Source organism: Danaus plexippus, chromosome Z, assembly GCF_018135715.1.
Source record: "Danaus plexippus chromosome Z, MEX_DaPlex, whole genome shotgun sequence".
NCBI lineage: Eukaryota > Metazoa > Arthropoda > Insecta > Lepidoptera > Nymphalidae > Danaus > Danaus plexippus.
Window position 1 is genome coordinate 10,796,488 of NC_083559.1, and position 22,691 is coordinate 10,819,178.

The 22,691-nt window shown below is 32.9% G+C and overlaps 3 protein-coding genes and 1 non-coding gene across 6 annotated transcripts; 1 reads left to right on the forward strand and 3 right to left on the reverse strand.

Annotated features, from left to right (window-relative positions):
• Positions 1 to 1,314: 1,314 nt before the first annotated feature.
• Trnar-acg (transfer RNA arginine (anticodon ACG)) lies at positions 1,315 to 1,387 on the forward strand. Its single transcript has one exon. It is a non-coding gene; the product is annotated as a tRNA-Arg (tRNA).
• Positions 1,388 to 5,389: 4,002 nt separating this feature from the next.
• On the reverse strand, positions 5,390 to 9,711 carry LOC116777816 (required for meiotic nuclear division protein 1 homolog). Of its 2 annotated transcripts, XM_061526402.1 has the most exons (9): positions 9,560 to 9,711; positions 9,230 to 9,460; positions 8,928 to 9,083; positions 8,512 to 8,589; positions 8,332 to 8,415; positions 7,940 to 8,066; positions 7,131 to 7,286; positions 6,500 to 6,648; positions 5,390 to 5,778 (listed from the first exon to the last, which is right to left on the reverse strand). In XM_061526402.1, the coding sequence occupies exons 1-9, from the start codon at positions 9,598 to 9,600 to the stop codon at positions 5,721 to 5,723; spliced, it is 1,080 nt and encodes a 359-aa protein (XP_061382386.1). In that variant the 5' UTR covers positions 9,601 to 9,711; the 3' UTR covers positions 5,390 to 5,720. The 2 variants fall into 2 exon arrangements, with proteins under 2 accessions (XP_061382386.1, XP_061382385.1); XM_061526401.1 differs by having other exon boundaries at positions 9,230 to 9,703.
• Positions 9,712 to 10,182: 471 nt separating this feature from the next.
• LOC133319897 (uncharacterized) lies at positions 10,183 to 20,301 on the reverse strand. Its single transcript, XM_061526010.1, has 13 exons — positions 20,176 to 20,301; positions 18,865 to 18,972; positions 18,701 to 18,784; positions 18,472 to 18,545; positions 18,056 to 18,115; positions 17,712 to 17,774; positions 13,683 to 13,853; positions 13,361 to 13,533; positions 13,163 to 13,221; positions 12,877 to 12,979; positions 11,402 to 11,487; positions 10,914 to 11,026; positions 10,183 to 10,585 (listed from the first exon to the last, which is right to left on the reverse strand). Exons 2-13 carry the CDS (start codon positions 18,950 to 18,952, stop codon positions 10,463 to 10,465), a joined length of 1,197 nt encoding a protein of 398 aa, XP_061381994.1. The 5' UTR covers positions 18,953 to 18,972; positions 20,176 to 20,301; the 3' UTR covers positions 10,183 to 10,462.
• On the reverse strand, positions 20,176 to 22,230 carry LOC133319898 (required for meiotic nuclear division protein 1 homolog). 2 transcript variants are annotated; one of them, XM_061526012.1, is made up of 6 exons: positions 22,079 to 22,230; positions 21,749 to 21,979; positions 21,447 to 21,602; positions 21,019 to 21,108; positions 20,792 to 20,947; positions 20,176 to 20,309 (listed from the first exon to the last, which is right to left on the reverse strand). In XM_061526012.1, the coding sequence occupies exons 1-6, from the start codon at positions 22,117 to 22,119 to the stop codon at positions 20,303 to 20,305; spliced, it is 681 nt and encodes a 226-aa protein (XP_061381996.1). In that variant the 5' UTR covers positions 22,120 to 22,230; the 3' UTR covers positions 20,176 to 20,302. The 2 variants fall into 2 exon arrangements, with proteins under 2 accessions (XP_061381996.1, XP_061381995.1); XM_061526011.1 differs by having other exon boundaries at positions 21,749 to 22,223.
• Between the last annotated feature and the right edge of the window lie 461 nt (positions 22,231 to 22,691).

Genomic DNA, 22,691 nt, shown 5'->3' on the forward strand with positions numbered 1-22,691 from the left:
TAAGAAACAGACTTTAAAAAATAAAATATCTAATATGGAGATATTTCGTGTTTTGGCTGTAACGTATTCCTAATATGGCCAAGGGTTCAACTTTAATTATTTCCTTGGTAAAACTAAAAAAAATGACTGAGAGACGTATTGACAAAATTGTATTTATGTTATATAAAATCACTATTTTAACCATGAATTTTCAAATATTTAATTATGCATAATGCGCTTGGGACAAAGTAAATCATACCTATGAGAAAATTTGTCATAGAAATAACAGCTCTTCACATATAAACTAGTTAATTATTTGTAACTTGCAATCAATAGATTTACGACACAGTATATTTTGTATCGTACGAACTATTATAAATTGAGATTTTGTCTTTATTTGATATCGATAACATTATTAATGTTTGTGATTCTTTTATTAATAAAATCAAAAAAAGTACCTGCTCGAAAACTAATATTTAATAGTAATGGGAATAAAATAATAATTTAATTAACTTACAATCAAAATGACTTGGTACAACGTACCAAATACCAAATACATTAGATGATCATGAAAATTAACTTTTACACGAATTTATTGCCTTAAATTGTAGATTTTTAATTTTATATTATATATCATCATACCTGATTAGTAGATATAATAGTATTTACAATATTAAGTTCCTCATATATATATTTTTTAAATTTTACAATAACATCTATAAAGAGCGGATAAAGATCACAGCGGTATAGAGAATTAGAAAATGATAAAAAACAATAAAGATATATAGACATAGTTGTAAATATAGTTGTATAAATATTCTTTGCTTATTCATAAAAATAATATATTCTTTTACGCTATTGGAATTATATTTTATATATAAATATATAAAAAATACTCGGTTTTAAGGAAGCAATGAGCGTTACTTTAAATTTTTATATTTTTCTAATAATGTTACGTGATTAGAGGGCATAAAACCCCATAAACTGGCGATGGAACTGTTACATATATAATTACAGTGCGTCATACGAAATGGATGGTGGAATCGTTATACCCAGACGTCGCGTGCTGCCCCCGGTCTCGTCTCGCCCTTTTATATTATTACAATTTCCCGAAAGTGATTTGAATATATTTAACTTTATTAACATTTATTATAGTAAACCATCTTGTTAATCCTGGTTTCTTATTATTAAAAAAATATATTTTCATAGACATGTAGTGAAATTCGACTTGAATTTAAAAATAGATAAATATTAAATTAAAATAGTTTTCGTTTTAAGTTCACAAGACATTCGAACAGTACTAATACTCTGATAAATTTAACTAACTCTTACGTAGGCCCTGTGGCGCAACGGATAACGCGTCTGACTACGGATCAGAAGATTCCAGGTTCGAATCCTGGCAGGGTCGACTGAAATTTTTTTCCGATTTTCATTTTTTAGAACACTTTTTAACATTTTTAAAATATAATTTCCTATATTTTATATTTTTACACACTTTTTTAGAAATTATTGAGCTTTTTCTACGCAAAAATTTATGTTTATACTAATTGCTTTAAACCCCTTAGTAATTTAAACCCCAATCACATAGAGTAACCCCAACACTACAGTCATGGTATTTCCCATAATCCCCACCCCGGTTAGCGGAAAATCCGCAAATTATCCGTTTCACTGCATAGGCAATTAAAATGACAAAAATGTCTATCATATGAACATTAAAATAAGAAATATATACATATTTTACTATTAGCTAAACATTTTATTTTGTCTTAAATAACGTAGTGATCAACACAGCGTCACTTTAGAAAACAAACTTAAAATAGAAGTTTTAAATGAAGCTTTTCACTCCCTTTATATTTTCGAAGTGATGTTGATACTGAGAGTTGTATTCTGGAGTATAATTTGTTCTTTTCATTCGTTGAAAAGATTTATATTAAGCTTGCAGAGTACTAATGAATGTCTGGTGGCCGTAATTAAAGGATCTATAAAAGTTACGGACTCATAAAAAAAATGTTTTTAGGAAAAATAATTTAAGTTACAATAATTTAGAATAAAAATCTGTTAATGAAGTAGAAACGAAAATTTACGCAAATAAATACAGGTTATTATTAATGTAATGATTATTTGTGATCAATAGGAATTACATGTTTTGTGACACAGATCGAAATATATGTCTAGAAAATAAAATAAGCCAATTAAAAATGCTATAGGTACCTACACAACATAATATGTAAGTATATACCTATGTTGTGTAATAAATATCTGTTCTCTCGTGTAACAGCAACAGTAAAAAATCAGGTTTTTCATTACATACGATTAGAAAATTGTTGAACAAAAAGATATTATTTTTAAGAATTTATTCCTTAAGTTATATTTATAAAAGAATTAACGCCATCTAAAGCGAGATTTAAAAAAAAAATTGTTTTTTAAGTTTTACATTTTATAGGCTTCCATTACAATTTATATTCTTACTAAAATAATCTTCATTTAATAAATTTCCTAAACTATAAATTAAAATATTAATCAAACAAAAATATAAAGTAATGTTATTACAGAATAAGTATACATCGGTTTAAAAAAACAATTCTTTGAATATCGCCAAAGCAACAATAAAACTACATTACAAAAAAAAATACAAACCTTCTAACCTCCAAGATTGTGTTTTCTTTGCGCTAATGTTCACTATATTAAATAAATAATAAAAGGATATGTAATCACCACTTAGTTTTAGTCAGCCTTAAGAACAACGACTTATACTTTTATTCCACAGTAGTAAAGTATATTAGTAAGTTCAACACCACGCGATAGTTATTATTGAATATAAAACCTTTTTAGTTATGATATCTTTAAAATCAAACGTGAACCCACCCTCGACGTTTGACAGCTGACTGGCGCAAAAAAAATGCGTAGGACTCCGCGCATGCGCCCCTGTACCGTCATATGTACGGACTACGGAGAAGATGGGATACAATAGGGACTCTGAAGTGATTTTGAATCTGTTGTAATAATGATTTTGATGATTTTCAATAAGATTTATTAACAAATTTGTTTATATAAAACTTTATGCCCGAGTTATCTTTTAGTCGTAAATCTCTTAATGTTATAAGTATTTGATATACTGCAATTTGGTTTTGAATTAAAATTTTAAAATATTTAAGTAGAACACTTGTTGAACATGTAACTTTTTCCTTGATCTATTTATATAGGCAGTGCTTACATATAAAAAAATTTGAAAAACATATTTAATAAACCTCTTCTTATATAAATCGCCCCATTAAAATTTAAAAACGATTTAAGCGCGGTTTTATAGACATTTTGATATTTATAACTAACTTTTTGTATATTTCCGTATACATCAAAAATATATTACATTTCATTAAACCTTTTATTATGTTGGACTCATAAGACGCACTTTTAATTACCTTCAAAGGGAAAGTGAAACCAAAGGAAAACAGTTAAGAAACAAAATTTTCAATATCTTCATAGTACAATGAGGTAGTGTTTTTTTAGTTTTTATAAAACGCTTTTTCGAATTTGTAAAAATGTGTGTCAGCATTTCGTTGAACTTATTATTTAACTTCTTATAAAGAGTAATACCTAATCAAATTTCTTTACCAAAAGTGTTTTCTTTATATATAATGAATGAAAACCCCTTTTTTTCAATAAAATAAAACAACTAATAGATGCAAAGACAGAACATTTATTTTTTGCGAAGCCTTGGTCTTAAAACAACGCATCCAGATTACGTTCAGTATAATATTGATCACAAAAATCTGTTTATATAAACATTTACATATTATTATCTACAATGTTATACACTTATTAATCAAAGCGGTGTAACGTAATGCTATATGAAAATAAGAATAATATTATTTATAAATATAATCAAAGACACAGAATATCTGCATTATTTCCATACAGCAACGGTCAGCATTACAGTTTATACCGAATCAATTAAAGCTGAACAGCATTCGCACGGAAATGACAAACGTGTTGCAGCTCTTCAATACGACAGCACTTCCTGTTTATTAGCATACAATAAACGCCTAAACTCCATAGCTATATGGATGGTTTTAGCATAGCAGGTCATAGTTCGTGATATTATCGTATAGACGCGTGTCATATACCATACATGACAGGTGCCACGAGCCATTGTCTTTGTAGATGCATGATTGTTTTGTAATACAAAATCAGGTCAACCACCCACTATAAAACGTTTATTGGAGGCGTGTGTCGGGGGCACATAATTAACAAGTGTAACGGAACATTTAGCCCTGTCCTATTGCATGTTCGAATCACAATCGACGGTTATAGTCAGCGAAATTAACTAAAAAATAATTCTCTTTACGCGTTCTCTAAATTTATGATTCAGAATCACAACACAAACGTTTGGGCATATATTAACAATGAATTGGACAATTCGGCTAATTCGTATGACGTCAAAAAACTATCTTATATAACCCTGAAGGCGCATCGATTTAATTAAAAATAACGATCGCTAATGAACGATTGTCCACAATTCTTTAAAAATGCCGCCTTATCGCAGCATCTCGTCGATTACATCCGATGTTCCAGAACCAACATAAAGCTCATTCCTCTGCTTTTTGCTCGTTAAATTTCATTAGTTCATTGTTTAATTACTCTGTTATCTCGAGATCTGTACTATCATGTGAGCAAAAAATTGATTTACAGTGTAATGACGTCCTCACTATTTACGACTTCGTGAAAGCCATTATTAATTATTAAAGCTTGAATGGCAAATTTGGTTGGACGCCGCGGGACGCATGTGCTGTGATTTTGATGTACATCTTTTATCGTATCATGATGACGGGATATATTTAGGCTTTGGTATAGTATCTACTAATATTTAAAAAATACACACATAGAAGGGTATTTATTATATATGCGGGTTAAAGGTTCCATACTTATTATTTGAAAATTTTAAATTCAAGTGTTGTCACAGTAAATATACAATATATATATACATATTAATTTTTTATCATTCTGGATACTATCGAGAGCATATGCGTATAATTTCAACGAATTTCAACATAACATTCCCTTTTAACGGATGTCCGTTAGTGTTTGCGATAATTAAGTTAGAAAACTGGGAATATACTGAGATTTAAATTAATAGTTCTTAAGAATTCTAAACTAGACCATAAAAAACTAGTTAGTATTATATACAGTGAATTTCGTGTTACATGAATAGAAACTTAAAAATTATAAAGTAACGAATGACTGGTAAACTTTTCTAATCTGACCAAAATTATGTAGATCAGTAAATAAAAATATTTTTTAGGTTTATACTATATTGTGTCATTATTATACTCGTACGTACTTCACTTCCATGTGATCTATATATGACAAATAAATTTCGAGTACCGATTTTCGAAGAGATAAATAATAAAAGTACTTTATTATTGTTTGTATATTTATCCTTAATAACTAAAATTATTTAACATCACTTACTGTAAATATAAACTTTAACATTCACATTCAGTGCTTGATCTTACAGACGTATCACTAAGATATACAATAAGTTTCATTTCTGTCGATTTAGTTACAAAATAATAATGTTCTGAGTTGTAGAGTTACGTATCACTGATTATATAACAATAATCTAAGCCTTTGGTTATAAATTTTTTCAATAATTTTCTTTGCTACTAATCATCTGTTTAAACAATAACAAACCCCTAAAGAATTTGAAATATTTTTTTATCAAGCAATTCTGTTTGTATTTTTCATCCCAAAGTTGGCGCCAGCTGTTTTCCACTATGACCTGAATCGTTCCACATATACCTGTAAAGATTAAATATATTATTATTAGTCAATCTTTCTGTATCAACAGTTTTTAAAATACTTCTCACATTATTGTTTACTAATATTATGAAACAAGATGGCGTTATTAAGTAATTTGATTCTACTCCCCGATAGATGGCGCTTTAACAATTATTTCCCTAAAACAACGTCTTTATTCCATTAGACTTATCTCCTTTGTATTTTGACCACACAGAATTTAAAATTATGATACATCCAATAAATAGAAATTTGATTGATTTCATAAATAAATATTTCACCAAGTATCTAAACATAGGAATAAGTAAAATAAGAATAAGTAAAATTTTTAATATCTTTGTCATGTCTTTCTGCTAGAAGAGGCCTTAACACTTTAATAGGAAAAATTCAATAAAATTGCAATACTACACTACCTCACATTTCTATCAATAATTTTACATCTATTGTAGTTTCTGCCGCAACTAATTAGTTATTATCTGTCAACATAATCTCTCTAAATTTCCAAACAATTTCATGGATATAGTAAAAAGTATTAAATAACATCTCAAAAAATTCACACACGTTGATATACCATTAAATTTGGAATCTGTACCACAGTATAAAAAAAATTATTGACCGACTGGAGACTTGTCGATATAATCTCAACTGTGACCTCTTTGCTCTACTAAGCACTATCAGCTTTCGTGACGAATCTAACGTTAGTTATTTACATGACGTCACAGACCTCTCATAACAGTGGAGCAGTTCGAAGCAGACCTCGGCCAGGATGAGAGCGATGACCATCCACTCCAGGCGCACGTGGTGACGATCAGCCGCCCAGCTGGATAACAGTTCCAACAACTCCACGCAATGGGAGAGACGCTCGTTCAACACCTGGAAAAATTAATAAGTTAGGAACGGAACTTAAATAACCACAAATACACTAGCAGAATATTAATATATGACAACTATATAGCATGAGGTTGATTCATGGTCAGTTCAAATGGAATTCCTATAAGTAATAAATAACTGACAAGAATATGTAAGAAGTATTCATTCTCGGGTGAGGATATTAAACATCGGCAGTACCTTCTCGTATTGCCTGTATTTGTATCATACAAATCAATCTTATAAAATTTTGAGAAAATAGCACTAGATTTTAAACATTTTTTTAGTTTTCTAATTAATTAACAGAAACTGGAGAACGAGCAGTTGAGATCGAAGTGTCTGTTAATTGAAATGTTACTAAAAATATTATTATATAAGGAAGTAATTCCAAAAAACGTAAGTTGTATTTATTTAAATGTTGCTAGGGATGGTCTTAGATAAATTTCTAGAAGTTTGTCATAGTTTGCGTTCATTAATTTCATACTAACCCGTGTACGTCTTGGTATGGTGAAGTATGCGACTGTGTGTGAATAGAGGCGCTCAAGCCTTTCCTCCTCCCAGTAGAAGTCTGGTGTATCCAACAGGTCTGACTCCAAGCACAGCTGGTGACGGAGAGAGAAAAGCTCACCCAGCTTACGAACCACCTGCATACATACATACAATTATATAATAAACCTCTTATTAGTAATATCTATTACAGTATTTTATTAAGTAATGTTACAATGGGAAGCTGCATGAAATCTTAAGATCAAGTGATCTTCATGTATTTTGTATAATATGTACTTGTATAGATATACATATATTTTATGTATCGTCTTTGCTTAACTCGCAGTGACTTGTAGTTATGAAGAAAAGCTCAGAATATATCAATACAACATTTAATAATAATAATATCAATACAACATTTGTCTCAATAACTGGGACCTTCAACACAAATAACCCAAATAGTATTTAACCAATCCCGCACATTGATTATTACATCATTAAAAAATAAGTTACTTGAGACAATACAGGTTTATCAGGAACTCGATCAAGATACATGTAAAACATTATCTCTGCCAAATATTTAATTCAGTGAAGTAGCATTGACCAGATTGAATAAGTAAGATTGTTTGTTTAAATAAGTCTTAAAATTTGAAAATGTTCTATATTCTTAGTTGTTTGTAAACATCATAAAATATTAATAGTAATTTTATCTTAAACATTTAAAATGTACTTTCATACAATAACCCATAACAGTAACGGCATGAGTTTTATTGTCGAGGTAGAAAAATTGTTGAAAGTGGAATGTACTTACCACTTTCTTGTCAACATGTGCAGCTCCGTCCCTCTCCATGTGCATAGAGAGTGCTCTTACGTCAGCAGCGAGAGCTTCAAGACGAGCCTCCCACGCTCCAAGACGAGCTGACTGTGCCATAGCATGACTGATAGTAAAATATTATTTTATATCACACCGGATACCCAACCCCCATCAACACATTACCATTCCTCAACATATATGAAAGAAATTATAATAATTTATTATTACTTATAGTTTTGATATTTTCTTATATATCTATAATATTGTTATGCTGACCATAATAGATATAGAAACAGTTTTAATGGTATAAATATATTTTAATATGGGAAAATATCTCATTTACAATAATGGGATTTAATAATCTATATATCTATATATATATATTTTACCTGAAAGTATATCTCTCCAGCGAGTTATCCGAGTTTGGAACAAGGACGAAACAATTAGATGATTCATGTAGAGAACATCTTTTGCTGAAAAAAAAAAGTATATAAGAATAATTATTCTGTATTCCCTTAATTTATTATATAAGAAACATTAATCATCTATAAAATAATAGAAAGGCTTACACATTTACTTGGTACTCATATGTCATCACTTCTCTTTCCTTGTTGACTACTTCGTTTGGGTAGCTCTCCATTTCAAATCTATAAAACAGGCAAATATAATGTATGTATGTAATTACCAAAATTTGTTTGCAGGATTCGTCCTTCTTTTAAGCTAGTCATTAAATGTGTTAATTTGCTACCTACATATTTCATACAGCATTGAAGTTTTTCAGAAATGGAACACATGACTTTCTTTGTTTAGAATGAATAGGATAAAATGAAGTCTCATTTTAATACATCAGTTTTTTATTTCACAATGAATACAAAAATGAGGTGACGCATGCAATATAACAAAACATACATTTGTTTTTCTCCTTTGCTCTTCACTTTTATATGTTGTATTTAAAATTTTATTATTGAGGCATTAATATACTTACGGCCTGATAAAATCTAGAACATTATTAGCTTCAAGTTCTGTACAATTCCAAAATACGACAGCACCTTCGCGGAAGAATATGATCTCACGCGGTTCATGTCCAATAGAATAAACAGCATGGGCGACCACCACATCACCTAGATCTTGGGATTTTAAACTGAAAATATAATATGTTTGTCTTTATGTTCCCTAAACTAAAATTTAACAGCATTTCAATGGCTCTTTAAGCTATATTTTTAAATACAGACCAGTTACTACATTACGTCATACTTTTAAAATATAGTGTGATTAAAGAAAACTCACGTTTCTGGTTCATATAACTTCTGATTAACCAGTCCTTCTCTTAAAGCTTTCAAATCGTAATTATTTGCTGTGGCGTATGCTAAAGTTAAATAATGGCCTTCTTTGTGCGACACATCTTCGAGTAATGTTTTTTTGTGGACAGTTTTCTTTTTCAATGGCAAACTTGTATTGTCCAAAGCCATAGACGTTGGTAGTATCGTGTCATTAGAATAGCTTCGAGAAACTTGTTGTCTAATGCGAAAAATATCATTTTTATTGAAAAGAAATTTATTTATCACTGGTACAGAATCGCCAAATGTATTACAAATAACTGTTCTAGCAGATATACACCTCAAAGACGACGTAAAAATTTTAGTTATCAACACACTCATACCGAAATTTAATTATTGTCAAAAAGTCATTAATATTTTAAATGATTTCCTACTTATCAGTTTAGGTTATAGTTGGATCGCAAATGTACCTATTTTTATTTTGAAATTTGACAAGAAATTGACATAGACAACATATCCATTTCCACAGAGTATCTACATAAATGACTTCATAAATTCTGATTATTTTGTTTTATAGCATAAAAGTTTATCCAATTTTAATATTTGCATTTTTCACGTTATAACAGGTCCAAAAATATATTTGGATAGTGGCAATAAAATCTAGGATTTTTCGTTACCACAAATGATTATAACTGTTTTTCTTTTAAAACTATTTTAAAAAGCATATTTTTATTTATTTGATGATAGTTTTATATAACAGTATTTTTTAATATTACATAAGTTATGGTTTCCTAACATTTTACAATTAACTTTACAAAAATATATTTTTATGTTTGAAACTTGTATAAAAAGACGCTTTTTGTAATTTGGACTTTGTCTTATAAAACAACATTGATATTAACGCTAACCGCTTTATAAATCGTTCTTCCATATCTTTAAGAAAAAAAAATTAAACACAAATAATAAATAATAATAATTTATTAATTATACTTGATACAATTACATTTACATAATATTCACATAAGATTAAATTCGACGTCTTATTGACAATTTTATAATTTCGCTCCGTGAGAAAAATCCGGAGACATTTCGTTAATAGTGCGCCGAATTAGTGGACATAAAGAGTAATTAATTACGAGATCAAACGATATCGATAACACCATAAGTATATACTTAGTAGTTAGTACATAACTTGATATTATACTGGACATCTAACTGACTATGACAGTCGAATCCTTCTCCATCAGAAGAGTCTTAAGTCTCTCCGCCATCTCCGGGCCGAGTTTTTTAACACGTCTCCCTGAGAGTATCGTCCGGGGCGCGTTGATAGAAGCAATCGACTTAAAACCCGTCGGGTGAAAAGAGCCTGCAAGAAATATCACTATTAAAGCCTAGGTTTGTACACTGAATTAATTATGAAATATGACTAAAACCAAGAATAATTTGTTTATATTTATGTGATTATAAATTTGAAAGTAAAAATGCTCGTCTTAACATTTATAAACTATTTAATCGTTAAGTGTAAACAAGCATCTTTCTAGTAATAAGTGCTGTATTAAGTCTGTGTATGCCGAATCAAATGTATTTTCAGAACATAAAACTTGAAAAACTACCTCGCTGACAATGTAATTCATCATAATTATTAAAATTTATAGCTATTAAACAAAATAATTGTTAAATTATAGCAATGACACCTCGTATAAGCTCCTTAGTGATTTGTATTTGGCACACACAGCTCTAGCAGATTCCAAACTTGTAAGAGGCAGGACTGATACCATCTGCTGCCATAGACGAGCAAGACCAACACCTGGAACATATGATAACTATTGATTTATAATATACACAAGTATATATTAAGATATTGAATTTGAAGAAGTCTTATATTTGCTGGTTTGACATTTTTGTTTAAAACTTCTTATATAAAAAAAAAACATTACACTCTTTGTGGTTCCAAACCATTTAATAAATTTGGTTGAAATACTGATAGTAATCTGAGAATTTGTGTCTCATCATAAAGTATTGTTAAATAAATATTTGTTTTCCCTTTAAAATATAATATTTGACCATATATAGTTATTTATATATAGTTTTTAAAGCAACCCTTTAATGTCCCAAAAAGTCATTTTTCCAATCAACTTTACATATTACCTAATATAATTATATTCAATTGAATATAACATACCATCATCATCAACCGGAACACATCTCCTGTTAAATTCCTTCATAAAGAACTCTGCATTCTCACTAATAGCATTCATAGGCTCATATCTAAAAGCAATGAAATATAACTCCTTACTCAATACAATTTACAAAGTTAAAATTTATTTGAATAAAGAATAATCAAAATACCTGTTAAAATTTAACCATACATTTTTAAATGTGTGAAGATATTTTTTCTCAGATTAAAATAATATATTAATTAGAGCAAGAGCCCACGACCCTGAGTATTACCCCGACCCTAAGTATTTCATAAAAGTTGAAAGTTTCTCTGTACATGTATCCTGTAGAGGCTTACCTGTAGTTCTTAAACTATCAGCGATTATAAAGGTATCTAAAAAAGAACCTTACTCTCCTCAAAGTATCAAGCTCAACTTTCTTATAATTTCTTCGGGATAAATTTACAAATCTCGGAATCCATCGTCGAACACTTATGACCTTTGCTTCCTCTTGCCAATCACCTGGCAAAACTTTAATAAGTTATAATTATACTGTCGTTATACTAAATGCTGATATTATATATATTACCAAGATACCAATAAGAATAGATTTTTCAAATAAACATTATTCCAAATGGTACATATATAATTTGCTAGCAGAAGTTGCTCCAGTACCTGCAGGTGGTAAGTTGCTACCGTCAAAATTTCACAATTTCTTTCGGTCAAAAGCTTCTTCCTCGGAGACTGTTGTTCGCATCAATGACAATTATATTGGGGACATTGTAAACATTGTATATAAATATCTGAATAATATTGAAAATGTTTTGCTGATGATTGAAATTTTCAATAAATTCGCTGTTGCCGAAGTTCTTGAAAGTTTCCCGGTACTCGAACATTTTTTTAAAGAACCAAGATTAAAATCATAACTTATGAATATACTAAGACGAAGCGCTCTTTCTCACTCGCACCCGGTTACACAGTTGTTACATCGCACTCGCACTCGCACTTACAGCAGACTTTAGACGTATCTATCTATAAAATAATAATTATTAAGGTAACATATTTTTATAGGTCTTCAAATAAGATTTGTAACATGCTCTTATACTATAAAGGAAGTAAATTATTATTAATTAAAGTTTTATGGTATCTGGTAGGGGGTAGCAACCGTCATAAGTGTCCCAATGACGTTGAAGACATTACTAAAGTTATCTTGAAGAAAATGTAAAAAAATCAGCTTTATAATGAGAGTATGGTCCTATTTTAGAGACCTTTATCACCTATTACCTGTCCAAGTAACCACAATCCAGACTCTTTAGTCGCTAATAGTTCTTACCTGTACAGGAGACATGTACAGAGACAGTTTCAACTATTATAAAATACTGAGGGTCTGGCCACCGTGGGCTCTTGGGCTAGATGTGTTTAAGAAGTGCATTGAATTTAACTTTAAATTATATAATTCATAACAGAAATGTTTGTAAAACGGAATCCATGACCTACTCACTTGTAAAGAGATGTTAATCCCTTATTGAATGTGAGTACTGTCATCACCAACTCACTTGGTTCATCAATAATGAAAGCATCACGTTTGGTGCTGATTCTTAAATCTGCAATTTGGAAAAACGACATTTTGTATTCATTTTGAAACATTTAAATGTCAGAATAATAATCATGTATCAAAAATAAAAGACAAAATCGCAAAGCGAAAATATGGTGTTAGTAAAATTTATCTCTTCCTAAGAATTTACTTTAATTACATGATTTCTTTTAGCCAGATAACAAATTTGTACCTCTTATGGCTGTCTCAATATCAATGCCTGTTACTACAGGATACCTTTTGCAAGCAGCTCTGGAATATTTTAAATATAGTTAAATAGACAAATAAACCCACAAAATTAACAATGATGAAGAAACATGAAATTTGATTTATAATCTCATGAAATGCTTGTGACAAAAACATGAAACATGTATATGAAAATGGTATTTACCTAAAATATTCTTTATATCCAAACAATACAAGGGTTAGTTTACAGCAGGCAATAGCTTCTATATTCTTGATGTGATTGACCAACACTTTATCTCTCACCCGCGGCACCGCATCCACCATCTCACAGATATACAGTCCATGGGGACAGCGGACCTCGGGGGGAGTCAGCTCCATCTGAGGGGTTTAGCACATGATGTCTCCTGGTGAAATATACTCAAGAGTTAATGTAGACCATAAAACCAAAGTTCAAACCATTACAAACTTGATTTCAGTTGGCTAAATCTATTTACAGTCACACAACACACGAAATGTGATATCCTCACCTTTCCTTGTGCACTAACAAGTGTACTCTCCTCTGCCTTGCACCACAGCAGAAGCCCGGTCCCTTCTAGAAACGAGTCGGGTCGCACGTTAATACCCGCAGCCTCCGCCTCACTGTCCAGACTGGCCAGATACCATTTGCCCTTGAGCTGCGGATCTATATCAACGAAGAGCTGTCAAAGATGTTATAAAATTTATTATCTTGACCAATATTAAAATAATACATTGATTTCTCTTCATTTAATAAACAAGTGGTATAACCACAATACCATTATTCTGCATAATTTTTAAACTATTTCTTTATTGACAGTTTGATATTCATTAGCAATTATTCATAATAGTCCTTGGAAGCTATTAAAGTAATGTTATTACCTAAACGCAAAACTACATTCTTGTTAGTTGTATATAGGGTTGATATGATAAGTTGTGAGATGTTTACTTATGTATAGGAGGAAGTGGATTCTTTGATTGCTTGGTGAAACATACTTCAGACGTCCCAAGTATAGCATATCTTAAGCCTGCAGCTCTCGGGAGGTGAAGGTCGCAAAATAAACAATAAAGCTTCTTCATCCTGGCAATTATCCCAGCATTAGCCAGGGTCTGCCTTCCTGCTTAAACTCCTCCACTTTGCACGATCTTTAGCATCCGCGGTGGTAAGTCCATTGGCTCTCATATCCTGTTTCACGGTGTCCAGCCATCGCTTTCTTGGGCGTCCTGGGGGTCTTGCTCCAGGGACCGACATATCAAGGCAAATTTTTCCGACGTAATTCTCAGGCCGGCGTGCAACGTGACCATACCATCTCAGCCGACTCTCTTGAAGCTTATCCGCTACGTCACGGACTCCAAGACTACCTCGGATAAATGTGTTACGTATACGGTCAGCTCGCGTTACGCCACACATCCACCTCAGCATCTTCATCTCCGTGACGTGAAGCTCCTGAGTGTGCCTGGACAGTGTTGGCCAACATTCGCTTCCATATAAGAGAACCGGTCGGATTATGCTCTTGTATATTATTCCCTTGAGCTTGGTAGGTATTCTGCGATCGCAGACCACACCTGTGACCTCACGCCATTTCGCCCAAGCAGCGCTGATCCGGGCTTGGACATCGTGATCGATGCCTCCGGACTCATGCAGAATAGATCCAAGGTACCTGAACTTTTCCGACTTAACGGCTGGTTCAGGACCTATATGGATAGTGCAAGAGTCCGGGCTTCCGCAAGCCATGTACTCGGTCTTCGTCACATTTAGTTTAAGACCACCGTTCTCAAGCGTACCCTTCCTGAGGTTCACTCTTCGCTCTAGCGTCAACCTGCTCTCATCAATGAGCGCTATGTCATCGGCATACATCATCAGCCATGGAGGCTGTTCCTGGATGTTAGCCGAGACAGTGTCCAGCACTACATTGAACAAGAAGGGGCTAAGAGCCGAGCCTTGGTGAACCCCTACTGAGATCGGAAAGGGTTTTGTATCGCCAACAGCAGTCCTAACCATTGAAACGGAATCGCGGTACATGTCTCTAATGATGTCAATATAGGCCTCAGGGATGCCTTTGAATCGCAATGCCCACCAGATACATTGACGAGGAACGCAGTCAAAGGCCTTCTGCAGATCTAGGAATGCGACATGCAGAGCTCTCCTTTTTTCCCTGTATGCCTCCATCAGAGTTCTGATGGCAAAGATGGCGTCCAAGGTGCCCGATCCTGGCTGAAATCCATATTGACATTCCGAGACAGTACACTCTCGGCGGAGCCTGAGGTCGATCATACGCTCAAAGAGCTTCATGGTATGACTCATGATCTTAACGCCCCTATAACTACCACAATCTTGAACACTGCCCCTGCCTTTGTATATAGGGGTAATGTAACTATAACGCCACTGATGTGGCATAGTCCCAGTGTTCAAGACGCGGTTAAAAAGGTCCGTCAGTATGAGCACACCAAGAGAGCCCAATGATTTCCACGCTTCGATCGGAATATCGTCAGGTCCCACCGCTTTCCGATTCTTCATGCGTCGAAGACAATTCCGAGTTTCGTCAGGTGTTATCGGGGCAATAAGTCCAAGATTAGGAGGTATTTCGGTTGGAAGACTGCACGGATGCTGAGTATTTAGCAACTCCTTGAAGTAGCATCTCCATCTCTCCTTCACAGAGGCATGATTACACAGCAACGTGCCTTGGGAATCTTTGACGCTAAGACATTTTGCGATATCTTGCGTCGCCTTATCCCGAGCTCGTGCCAATTTGTAAATGAGCTTCTGCCCCTCCGCAGTTTCAAGTGTATCATATAATGGTGATAACCTATCACTGCGGGCTCTGGCAACAGCCCTTTTACTGGCACGTTTCGCTGCTATGTACTCTAGTCTGTCTTCAGGAGAGTTTGATTGCTGCCACTTCTTAAAGGCAGTCTTCTTTTCACGAATCACCTCCTGCACTTCGTCAATCCACCACCATGTCTCCTTGTCAATGACCCGTCCTCCCTTAGAAAGGCCTAGAACTCGTTTACCTGCTGTGATAATTGCTGACTGGGCTCGATCCCAAACTTCCTGAGCAGTTTCGGTATTAGTCGACAGATTTTGACTCTCAACCTCTGCCCGAAAGCTGGTCTGCATCGTTCCATTCAGCAACCACCACCTGATGCGAGGCTTACGTTTCTCGGCCACTTTCTTTTTCGGGGTAACGACATAGTCCATGACAAGAAGTCGATGTTGGGCCGTCAGGCTTTCACCAGGAATGACTTTACAGTTAGTCACCTTGCTGATATGACACCGTCTGGTCAGCAGATAATCTATTTGGGTTGAGTGGGACCCGCTCTTATACGTGATAAGGTGCTGTGGAGTCTTTTGGAAGAACGTGTTCACGACGGCTAAGTCAGACGCAATACAGGTTCTGAGAATATTTTCTCCCTCTGCATTGCGGCGACCATAACCAAAACCACCGTGTACACGGTCAAACGTTTCCGCAGCCCTACCTACGTGGCCATTTAAGTCCCCCCCAACTATGATTACTTCAGCAGCTGGTATAGCACGTAGAACCTCTTCAAATTGCTCCCAGAATGACTCTTTTTCGGACCCGCTACATCCAGCCTGAGGAGTATAAGCACTGATCAAGTTAGTAATCACTCTCTCGACCAGTACCCGCACCCGCATCAGGCGGTCGCAGCGACGATCAACTTCAAGAAGACCATTCCGAAGCTCCTCAGATAGCACTACCGCTACACCAGCTTTACCTGAAGGCGACCCAGTGTATATCAGCCGGTAACCCTGTCCGATGTTCCGAGACTTATTGCCCTTCCAGCGAGTTTCCTGGAGGAACGCACACTGGACCCGACGTCTCATGAGTACATCTGCGAGTTCTCTGCATCGTCCAGTTAGAGAGCCAATATTCCACGTTGCAAAGCGGAGTTTCCTTTGGGGTACTAACGTCTTTAGCCGTGCCCGTACTTGACACGGTAGCCCTTGCCCACTTATCGCAGGTGTAGGGCGATGTGCCTGCGCGTCGTTTATCGGCGACGCCCTAGCCGTACCCAGTCCATAAACTTTTGCAACCATAAGAGTGGCGGGAGTGGTTTTAACGGAGCGACTGCCGTCTGACCTCCAAAACCCCGTTTTACGGGTAAAACCAGGAAAGGAAAAGATAGAGAATGGGGGAAAGAGGTTAGGAAGGGGAATGAGGGGGGGTACAGGACACCACCTTCATGGAATGAGGATAGAGGTATGAAAGTGGAGGCTCGAGGATCCGGGGTCGCGTACCCGTATGCCCTAGGCTAAATATCGGAAAAATACTTAGTAGGACACCCTCTGGATTAAAATAAACAATAAAGCTATTGGACAAAAATAAAGGAACAACAAGAGGTCTTATCTCTTCAATTATTAAAACTTGACCATGAACATGTAACAAACTGTCTTAAAACTCAAAAAAGTTCATGTGTATTTAAATTTTCATTTACTAATAATATAATAATAAAGCGATGTAAAGAAAATGACATTAATACCTTTTTACTATATTCATAACAATTAATTCTGTGTTTCATACCTTCAACGGTCCCTTCCTCAGTTTGAGCTCCTTGATCACCAGATATTTACTGATATGTGCATCCTAAGAACAAATAGATCTGCTTTAGCTCTTTTTACTTACAATTATTATTAAAATGCATACATGTATTAAAGAAAAACATAAAAAATATGTGAGATCTGAATTTAAGAAAGATAAACATTAATAATGGTGAAGATAATAAAAGGCTGTGCATCCTACCAATGACAAACAGATCACAATCAAGACTTATTATATGTATTAATTCAGTATTAAACAATTTTTTTTAAATTATTGATAAATGCTATTGATTTATCATTGTATCAAATCACTATGATTCAACTCACCTCTGCAGAGTTTTCTTCCTCTTTAATAGGTTGAACAGTTTCTACTTCTGTTTTGGGCTGCTAAAATATAGTGAATATTCATGTAGCGAGATCTAAGATTTTCGCGAGTATTCATTTAAATGAAACTAGTATTATTCGGATTCACTACACGGATTTTATTATTTAAAAACTACATAATCCCGACGTTTCGGTTACTTTGCAGCAACCAGTTTTTAAATAATAAAATCCGCATAGGAAATCCGAATAATACTAGTTTCATTTAAATATTCATGTAGGTTTTTTAATTTCATTTACTTTAGAAGATCTTTATTTCTTAATCAAATATTACATATATATATATACATATAATATAATGAAATAGCAATAAAAAATTTACAAACTGTTAAATTATTTTTAAATATCTCATTCTCACTTACGGGTTTTGGACGTTTGGGTTTTTTCTTTATAAGTGAAATTGGAAGAAGTGGAGGTATGGGTTTTTTTGTATGCCCTGAAATGAAGTGAGAATGGTATAAGATTAAGAATATTGATTAATTAGACTGCAAATACCATAATTCATATATTATTATTAATATTAAGTTAAGGTTATAGCTATCAAATCAGTGTTTGTAGTCTCATCTCAATAGATCGAAAGAGGTCGTTTACTTGAACGGAGTACTCGACTTGTAAACTCTTCTTTCTTGGCAAGTTTTGGTGGTTCTGATTCTGGATCTGAATCTGAGTCGATGACTAAACAAGAATAAATAATTTATTTTATGATTCTAACTGATAAAAATAAGAAAATAAGGTTTAAATAAAATAATATTCACCTATAACTTCTGGCATACACTTTGAAGTAGAGGGCCTAGAAAACAAGTTCGGTGGCGGCGCAATATAAATTTCCTCATCTGAAGACATTTTTGAGTTACTTGTTCTTCCTTCCAAAGTTTAAAATTAATTTAGATATCACTCTATTAAGCAACTTGTTACACCTTCTATAAAATAACGATAGTTTCAATTCAAATAGATAATAATAAACACTTTGTGCCTTAAACACTATTTAAATTTGACATTGACTTTACCAATACAGTTTAGTAATTCGAAATGAAAATACCTATATAGTAATTTAATAAAAACAAACATATGAATATTATAAAAAATCCTATAAATTCCGATAGCCTTTGACATTAATTTTTTATTTCTAGTATCGAAAAATATCTAAATTAATTTCGGAAGAAATATGGAGTCACCAAATAACAATTCAAAAACCTTTTTATTTTTTATCACATTATATTGATTTTTTTTAATAACTCTTAATAATCTTATTTACTTTTATTAAAAAGTCTTAACCCTTTAATTCATCGATTTCTTATTTTGAGAAGTAAAATAAATGATTATTAAAATAAATAGTTATATTTATTTTTATAATAATTTATTGTACTTCTCAATTATAAATTTAATTACAGAAGTAACAGAAAACAATCAACCCTTCTTAAGCGTTTTTTTTTTTTTTTTTTTTTTTGTTTTTTTTGTTTTTTTTTTTTTTTTTTTTTCTCTCGTGGGGAAATGCTTAATGCATACTCTCTTGCTTGGGGAGGAAGAAAGAGGAGTTATGTCGGACTCTCGTCCTGATAAGGACGCACTACCGACTAAAACCCCACGGGTTGTCCCACGCGCCGCTCTTCTGCTAAGCCACAGGGCCCGCAAGGCGATTCTGCTGTGGTAACCCTTCTTAAGCCTGAACTTCAAATACAAATATTACTAATACTAAAAGCAAATGTCGAGCGTACGGTTGTCGCTGGAGTATTGATTTCTCATAAATCCCTCATATAAATCATGGTGTGTCCTAGACAACGACTCTGAAGACTGTAGACCTGTAGACCTCTGCTTGTTTGTATAAATAAAGATAAACCTTTAAAACATGTTTCTCGCGATTTATTAGAGAAAATATTCAATAACAATAAAATTTCATCATTATACAAAAAAATAACTTTATTTACTTTTAAAGATTTAATTTTAATTGATGACATAGTTTTAATGAAATTTTATGGCATTATTACTTAACTTTTTAAGAGATATTTTATCTACATTGTGAATCCAGTGTAGGGAATAATTTTAAATGGGAGCTTTGTTCTAATTACCTAATCTACAATCAGACCTCGGCCAGGATGAGAGCGATGACCATCCACTCCAGGCGCACGTGGTGACGATCAGCCGCCCAGCTGGATAACAGTTCCAACAACTCAACGCAATGGGAGAGACGCTCGTTCAACACCTGGAAAAATTTATAAGTTAGGAATGGAACTTAAATAACCACAAATACACTAGCAGAATATTAATCTATGACAACTATATAGCATGAGGTTGATTCATGGTCAGTTCAAATGGAATTCCTATAAGTAATAAATAACTGACAAGAATATGTAAGAAGTATTCATTCTCGGGTGAGGATATTAAACATCGGCAGTACCTTCTCGTATTGCCTGTATTTGTATCATACAAATCAATCTAATAAAATTTTGAGAAAATAGCACTAGATTTTAAACATTTTTTTAGTTTTCTAATTAATTAACAGAAACTGGAGAACGAGCAGTTGAGATCGAAGTGTCTGTTAATTGAAATGTTACTAAAAATATTATTATATAAGGAAGTAATTCCAAAAAACGTAAGTTGTATTTATTTAAATGTTGCTAGGGATGGTCTTAGATAAATTTCTAGAAGTTTGTCATAGTTTGCGTTCATTAATTTCATACTAACCCGTGTACGTCTTGGTATGGTGAAGTATGCGACTGTGTGTGAGTAGAGGCGCTCGAGCCTTTCCTCTTCCCAGTAGAAGTCCAGTGTATCCAACAGGTCTGACTCCAAGCACAGCTGGTGACGGAGAGAGAAAAGCTCACCCAGCTTACGAACCACCTGCATACATACATACAATTATATAATAAACCTCTTATTAGTAATATCTATTACAGTATTTATTATCTTACAATGGGAAGCTGCATGAAATCTTAAGATCATATGTCATCACTTCTCTTTCCTTGTTGACTACTTCGTTTGGGTAGCTCCCCATTTCAAATCTATAAAACAGGCAAATATAATGTATGTATGTAATTACCAAAATTTGTTTGCAGGATTCGTCCTTCTTTTAAGCTAGTCATTAAATGTGTTAATTTGCTACCTACATATTTCATACAGCATTGAAGTTTTTCAGAAATGGAACACATGACTTTCTTTGTTTAGAATGAATAGGATAAAATGAAGTCTCATTTTAATACATCAGTTTTTTATTTCACAATGAATACAAAAATGAGGTGACGCATGCAATATAACAAAACATACATTTGTTTTTCTCCTTTGCTCTTCACTTTTATATGTTGTATTTAAAATTTTATTGTTGAGGCATTAATATACTTACGGCCTGACAAAATCTAGAACATTATTAGCTTCAAGTTCTGTACAATTCCAAAATACGACAGCACCTTCGCGGAAGAATATGATCTCACGCGGTTCATGTCCAATAGAATAAACAGCATGGGCGACCACCACATCACCTAGATCTTGGGATTTTAAACTGAAAATATAATATGTTTGTCTTTATGTTCCCTAAACTAAAATTTAACAGCATTTCAATGGCTCTTTAAGCTATATTTTTAAATACAGACCAGTTACTACATTACGTCATACTTTTAAAATATAGTGTGATTAAAGAAAACTCACGTTTCTGGTTCATATAACTTCTGATTAACCAGTCCTTCTCTTAAAGCTTTCAAATCGTAATTATTTGCTGTGGCGTATGCTAAAGTTAAATAATGGCCTTCTTTGTGCGACACATCTTCGAGTAATGTTTTTTTGTGGACAGTTTTCTTTTTCAATGGCAAACTTGTATTGTCCAAAGCCATAGACGTTGGTAGTATCGTGTCATTAGAATAGCTTCGAGAAACTTGTTGTCTAATGCGAAAAATATCATTTTTATTGAAAAGAAATTTATTTATCACTGGTACAGAATCGCCAAATGTATTACAAATAACTGTTCTAGCAGATATACACCTCAAAGACGACGTAAAAATTTTAGTTATCAACACACTCATACCGAAATTTAATTATTGTCAAAAAGTCATTAATATTTTAAATGATTTCCTACTTATCAGTTTAGGTTATAGTTGGATCGCAAATGTACCTATTTTTATTTTGAAATTTGACAAGAAATTGACATAGACAACATATCCATTTCCACAGAGTATCTACATAAATGACTTCATAAATTCTGATTATTTTGTTTTATAGCATAAAAGTTTATCCAATTTTAATATTTGCATTTTTCACGTTATAACAGGTCCAAAAATATATTTGGATAGTGGCAATAAAATCTAGGATTTTTCGTTACCACAAATGATTATAACTGTTTTTCTTTTAAAACTATTTTAAAAAGCATATTTTTATTTATTTGATGATAGTTTTATATAACAGTATTTTTTAATATTACATAAGTTATGGTTTCCTAACATTTTACAATTAACTTTACAAAAATATATTTTTATGTTTGAAACTTGTATAAAAAGACGCTTTTTGTAATTTGGACTTTGTCTTATAAAACAACATTGATATTAACGCTAACCGCTTTATAAATCGTTCTTCCATATCTTTAAGAAAAAAAAATTAA

Excerpts from the sequence above, each read along its gene's own strand:
- LOC116777816 (XM_061526401.1), bottom strand. The coding sequence starts at position 9,600 with ATGAGTGTGTTGATAACTAAAATTTTTACGTCGTCTTTGAGGTGTATA. Across the intron at positions 8,067-8,331 it reads CTGGAGAGATATACTTTCAG|TCATGCTATGGCACAGTCAG; the intron begins GTAAAATATATA and ends TTTTACTATCAG. Across the intron at positions 5,779-6,499 it reads CTGCTCCACTGTTATGAGAG|GTATATGTGGAACGATTCAG; the intron begins GTCTGTGACGTC and ends TAATCTTTACAG.
- LOC133319897 (XM_061526010.1), bottom strand. The coding sequence starts at position 18,952 with ATGTCTTCAGATGAGGAAATTTATATTGCGCCGCCACCGAACTTGTTT. Across the intron at positions 17,775-18,055 it reads AGGAAGAAAACTCTGCAGAG|GATGCACATATCAGTAAATA; the intron begins GTGAGTTGAATC and ends ATTTGTTCTTAG. Across the intron at positions 11,488-12,876 it reads GGATTAACATCTCTTTACAA|ATATGAGCCTATGAATGCTA; the intron begins GTGAGTAGGTCA and ends CATTGCTTTTAG.
- LOC133319898 (XM_061526011.1), bottom strand. The coding sequence starts at position 22,119 with ATGAGTGTGTTGATAACTAAAATTTTTACGTCGTCTTTGAGGTGTATA. Across the intron at positions 21,109-21,446 it reads GTTCTAGATTTTGTCAGGCC|ATTTGAAATGGGGAGCTACC; the intron begins GTAAGTATATTA and ends CCTGTTTTATAG. Across the intron at positions 20,948-21,018 it reads ATTTCATGCAGCTTCCCATT|GTGGTTCGTAAGCTGGGTGA; the intron begins GTAAGATAATAA and ends GTATGTATGCAG.